This window comes from Cryptomeria japonica, chromosome 7, assembly GCF_030272615.1.
Source record: "Cryptomeria japonica chromosome 7, Sugi_1.0, whole genome shotgun sequence".
Classification (NCBI taxonomy): domain Eukaryota; kingdom Viridiplantae; phylum Streptophyta; class Pinopsida; order Cupressales; family Cupressaceae; genus Cryptomeria; species Cryptomeria japonica.
In genome coordinates this window covers 597,926,594-597,932,737 of record NC_081411.1, presented here as the reverse complement: position 1 = coordinate 597,932,737, position 6,144 = coordinate 597,926,594, and the positions used below count along the sequence as shown (strand labels likewise).

The following is a 6,144-nucleotide window of genomic DNA, read 5'->3' as shown; positions in this document are numbered from 1 at the left end:
AAAGTAGGTATCACGTAACACTTTGAAATGACCACATTTTGAAGCTTGTGCGTTTAACAGACCCCATAGTGTGTGTTGTTGCTACCCAGAAGCTAGAACAATATAGAGAACCGAAAAAATTGTCAAAATCAAATATACCGTCTAGGATTTATGGATACATGAAGTTAGCTATAATGACTAATAGTATGCTTCCCCTATATTTACAATCAATTAATCGAATGATACTTCTCTATCCCAACTCACATTTGAAAACCTTTTTTGACAATTTTGCAAATGGGGTTGCAAGCTAAGTGAGTTTAACCTTGGAGGAAACTCTGTGGTTAAGTGCGCTTCAGTTGGATTAGTAGTGGGATGGGTGACTTCCCGAAAAGGCCCAATGCATCACCTAGATGTAATGAGTGCTAAGTAGACCATTCATTCTCATGAAAGATGGGTTTTTGTGAACCACTGCTCATGAATCATAGGTCAATAAATTTGATTTGAAAACTACACATTTGAATTCAAAGAGCAATATCATAAATCCCAAATGACAATTGAATTATAGAAATAAATAAATAATAAAACAATGCAGATGTGAGAGAGTGGACACTCGAGTTCACAATGAAGATGATTGGGTAAACGCAGATTTCTTGGGGATGTATTTTTTGAATCTATAATTCCGGCTTCTAACCAAAAATAATTGCGAGGGAGAAACCGCGTAAAGAAAAGTAAAAGTTTGAAAATGAAGAGTCGTACAAAAAGTGCAGTGGCCTTTAGGGCTGTGGTCGAGAATTATAACGCGTCTCTATTTTGCACGGATTTCTCCCATGCCTGATGTTTGATTGGGTACCATCAATTTCATCCTTATCAGACCACTTGTCATGTGAGCTCTCAAACGAAGTCAAGTCGTGCAGAAGAAAACATATTTGTCTCTACAATTAATGAAAGCGTATTAGACTGAATTATTGGAGAAACATTAAGACGCATTACTCCTTTTAAAGCTTTCGAATTGTCTCTCGCTTTATCAAAATTCAGCCCAGTTTCATCCCTCTCTGCACTTCCTTTCATGGCGTCTTCCTCTGTATCTAAAAAGTTATATGATGCATTCATAAGCCACCGAGGCCCCGATGTGAAAGAAACTGTGGCTTTTGCACTTTACGAATCACTAGAGGAAATGGGATTTTGGACATTTCTTGATGATCAAGAATTACAATTGGGAGATTCAATTGAGCCTTCCTTAAAAAATGCCATATACTATTCCAGTGCCCAAATCGCCATCTTCTCACCAGGTTATGCGGAGTCCCCTTGGTGTCTAGATGAGCTGGTTGACATGTTGAAGACTAAGGTTCTGTTTATTCCTGTATTTTGTGATGTGGATCCTTCTGACCTTCGCTACCCTGACAAAGGAGTTTATGCACCTGCATTCGCAAAACATCAAAAAAAGAAGAGATTCAGCAAGGAGAGGCTTCAGCAGTGGAAAGCAGCCCTCCATTCCTCTTCGCTCATCTCTGGCTACAAATTCAACACATCTAGCGAGTAAGTTCATATGATTTCCAGAGTCTTATTGTGCATAATTCTGGTATTAATTGTGTGGGTTTATTTTCTCAAAGTTTCAGATCAATTTAGTTGTAATTTAGTTATGCTCGTGCAGTTTATGTATGATAAGACTTAGATTATTTTGCCCATTTAGTTTTTCCTAGTTTGTTTAGATTTTTTTGCATATTTTAACTTTTCCTCATTTGTTTAGGTTGTTTGCTTCCAGTCTATTATGATTCAGTGTTTTGATTTTTCCCTTTTTACGCTCTCTCTATTGATTTTTGAATGCTTTTGAAATCTCATTACTTTAACTTTATCAGTAATGTCGAGATGCTGTGTGCAAAGATTGTCTTGGCTATGCAACAAGGGGTTGGGAAGCCATATGTCTTCCCAAGACATGGGGAAGTTGCAAAACACAAGGAAGGTCTTCATTCAGATGCGGCAGCATCAACAAGTACATCAGCACAGGTGAAGAAATCAAGTCTTCTGCCCAGAGATTCTCGTCCAGTGGGGTTAGAATCCAAAGTTAAAGGCATGGTAGAATTGTTGAAAAATCCAGAAGTTAAATTCATAGCCGTCGTTGGTATGGGCGGCTCGGGGAAGACATTTCTTCTCCAGAATGTCTACAAAGCCGTAAAACGCAAGTATCATCATTCTGTTTGGCTCTCGATTTCAAAATCTTATTCTCTCAAGAACTTGCAACGTGACATAGCCGCCGACTTAGATTTAACAAGGGAAATTGTGAATGCTGAAGTAACTGAAAAGAAAGCGGCTGAATTGATTCATGCCCGTCTGAAAGGGAAAAAATCCCTTATTGTGTTCGATGATTTGTGGGCTTTCTTTACTGAAGATAATCTGATTGATAATCTTGGTCTGCCTGCTGATAGAGATTGTAAGGTTATGATTAGCACAAGAAATGAGCAGGTTGCTCTAGATTTAAGTGCTCGAATTTATAAAATGGAATTTTTATCAGATGAAGAAAGTTGGAGGTTGTTTTGTGCTTATGCATTCCCAGAATGTGAAGGAAATAGAGCACCACCGCACGTGAAAGAGGAAGGGCGGAAGATTGTAAAGCAATGTGGAAATCTACCACTTGCCATCAAAACGATAGCAGCATCTCTGAGCAACACCAGAGTTCTCAGCAAATGGGCGTTGAAGCGCCATGAGCTCGAAAGAGTAGTTGCTCCCTCTGGTGAGATTAACCCTGTCATGAAAATATTGAAATTGAGCTATGACTCTTTGCCTGCACACCTTAAACCATGTTTTGCATATCTTTCTTTCTTTCCTGAGGATGCGGAGATAAAAGCAGAGTATTTGATATATCTGTGGCTAGGAGAAGGAATCGTCCCAGCAGGTGAGGAGCAGTGGGATGTGGCGTGGGATTGGTTAGATCAACTTGCTCAGCTGTGTCTGCTTCAAGTATATGAGGATTTTGAAGCTTTTTCTTTTATAGATAGGCATAATTTAAATAAATACTGTAAAATTCATGATCTGTTGCATGATTTGGCCATACAAATTTCAAAAGAAAATAAATGTGCTTTTTCTGTTGAGGAAGTCTCTACACATACAATTGCCGCCACGGGCTGGTGTCGGATTTTGCTGGCCAAGAAAGGTGTATGTGTTGTCAAGACTATCTCGGAGAGCCATCCTGTTTATCTCCGTACACTCTCACTATCTCAGAATGAGATTACAAGCATTCCCACAAACTTGTTTACCACTATGAGAGGACTGCGCGTTCTGGATTTGAGCTCCACAAAGATCTCTACACTGCCTGCATCTGTTGGAAAGATGATTCTTCTGAAAGTTCTGAATTTAAGGGATACAGATATTGGGGAGTTACCAGAGTGTGTGAGACATTTGAAAAGTCTCTTGTATCTTGCTCTCCCTAACGGTTGCACTCAATTACCAGAATGGATAAGCGAACTGCAATGTCTTCAGTGTTTAGAAGGTTGGCATATCGATCGCATGCCAAAGGGAATATCCAAGCTGACCTCTTTGAGAGCACTGCGATCATCCTATGCATTCTCCAAAGAAGAAGTCGAATCCATAGGGTTAGGCGGTTTGGCTAATATGACTCAGCTTCAAGAATTAAGTTTAGTAATTACCCATGAGATGCAGATGAAAAGGATAGAACAAGGGACCATTGCACAGCTGGTAAAGATGCGCCGTTTGGACATCCTTAATGATACTTGTGAGGAAACAGAGCTTCTGCAGCTTCCTGAAAATATTATTACATCAATGAAACATCTGGAAAGTCTTAGATTAGGGAGGTTTGTAGTGCCAAGTTGGATATGTGAGTTCGCAAATCTCAAGGAATTACATTTATGTTATTGTGAATGTAGCGATTATCCCGAGTTGCAAAAAATGCCCAATCTAGTGTTATTAAAGTTGATGGAGAACAAGAGCTGCAGAGAATTGCCTGATGCATTTGGAGAGTCGGGAGGGTTTCCACAACTCCGCTATTTGGAGATTTATGACTTTCCTTTATTAGAAGAATTCCCTGAATTGGAGGGGGGAACAATGCCATGTCTTGAAAATCTCGTTCTAGAAATGTGTCCGAAAGTGAGGAGAGTGAAGGGATTGGAGAAGTTGCAAAGACTACAAGAGTGCTCTATAGAGGATGTTACTCAAACATTCAGGCGTTCTTACAGTGGCAGGATTCTGGAATCCGTGTACGGAAAAAAACAAGATCCATGTAAAATACTTTGACGTCTTCAGCAACAATTTAAATCTGTAATGGACGGTAAGGTAAAGCGTTATTGTATGCTGTAACGGATGGTAGTCAAAGATTCTTCAACCATTTCTGTTTCTTGAACAGTTTTTAATGGTTTTTTTAATGTCATTTTCGTTCATAAAAACCCGATAAAGGACTGGATCTCCACTTTCTTCTTCATTGAACAGAACCCTAAACTAATGATTCTATGTGACATTATAATAATTATTTATGAATGGAAATTAGAAATAATAAGCAAAGTCGATAGAGTTAATTTTAAAATTATGTTCTAAATACTCATGGCAAGGTTATTATTGTTTAATTATTTTTCTTTGGAAAGTATTTGTATTTTTTTTTGTCAAATTTTAATTAATATATATATTTTAAACCAGAGAGATGTTTACTTCTTAATCAATTTCTAACATATAAGTATAATATATTTTTAAATCTATTATAAAAAAAAAGATTAATTCTTATTATATTTTTATTTTTCATATATATGATTAGCATATAAATCTCTTAAAAGTTTCAAAGAGATGTCTATTTTTAAATGAATTTTTTACATATAAGTATGATAGATGTTTCAAGAAGGATATTATCTCTCAACATGTTTTATTAATATTTTTTATGATATATCATCTAATTATTTGTATTTAGTTGATTATTAAGAGGAAAATCATCATTTTTTGAATTTATGGAGATCAATAGTATTGTAAAGTCAAATCTTTGACTATATAAGTTAATCCAAGTCCTCTTTACTCAAGCTAAATGACAAATGCTCTACAAAGTTATAACATTTCTCGATGTCCTCTACATACATTTTTAAAATATAAGTATGCTAGAATATGTCCATACACAAAAGAATTATATAGGAGTGAAAATAAATTGAAAGGTACAAATGATAATGGTTGGGCTAAGAACTAATTTAAAAATGGTGAAATTTATTTTGTTTTAAAATGATATTTTAGTTTTATATGGAATGTAAGATTACTTGAAAATGTGACATGCCTTGTGTATTTGTAAAACAAAATAAACATTTAAAAAAATATCATTTATGTTTACAAGTATGAATTATGTTAATTTAATTATATATACTTATATTTGTAAATATAAATCAATTTAAATTAATTAACTGATATTTTTTGTGGGCATGAGAAATTAATATTATTTTAAGAAATTGAATATAAAATATAGGAATTTTTTTAGCTTAATAATCAAAGATCAATAACTTTAAGGAGTATTTTAGAATTCTTTTTGTTGTTAGCTTGGGAATGGTTTCTCTTTATCTATATATAACCTCAAATTTTGTGTGGCATGCATATATGTCTCATGTTGATTATGCAACTCTATATCACATTTGTGTAATTGATCATATCCATATCATGCTTGTACTCGCCGATTCACAAAATTCAACTTTGTTTGGTTGCTATTTGCATTGATATTATCATGAACACCTTTAGAGGATTGTGAAAGTTGTTAGGGGACACATTCTCTATTCGGACCCACAATCCTAACTATTTCTTCCTAATTAATTACTTTTGTATTAATGTAGGGTTAATAAAAACATCAAATGCATATGAATCGTAAGTTGTCCTTTTTGCTAAGTAAACTCATCTCATATGCATAAAAGTTGGTAGTGTTGGCAATTGTTGTCATTGATGTAAACACTCAACTTGTGTGATTTATGATATGTTGATGGTGAGATTTATGGAATTGATGTATTGGCATTATGATTGATGAATGTTCTTATTGTAGATAGTGTTGTCATTGATGTATTGGCATTAATATTGAAGTGTAGACGAGTGTTAAAGGGTTGATGACTCTTTTTTGTTGTAGATTGTGTTGTCATTGATGTATTGACATTAATGTTGAAGTGCAATTGAGTGTTAATGGTTGATGGATCTTTTATTAGATGT

At 35.2% G+C, this 6,144-nt stretch overlaps 1 protein-coding gene across 1 annotated transcript; it reads left to right on the top strand.

The window, feature by feature from the left end:
• Nucleotides 1-874: 874 nt before the first annotated feature.
• Nucleotides 875-4,340, top strand: LOC131079303 (disease resistance protein RPP8). Its single transcript, XM_058017210.2, has 2 exons — nucleotides 875-1,515; nucleotides 1,836-4,340. The coding sequence occupies exons 1-2, from the start codon at nucleotides 1,046-1,048 to the stop codon at nucleotides 4,222-4,224; spliced, it is 2,859 nt and encodes a 952-aa protein (XP_057873193.2). The 5' UTR covers nucleotides 875-1,045; the 3' UTR covers nucleotides 4,225-4,340.
• Nucleotides 4,341-6,144: the final 1,804 nt, after the last annotated feature.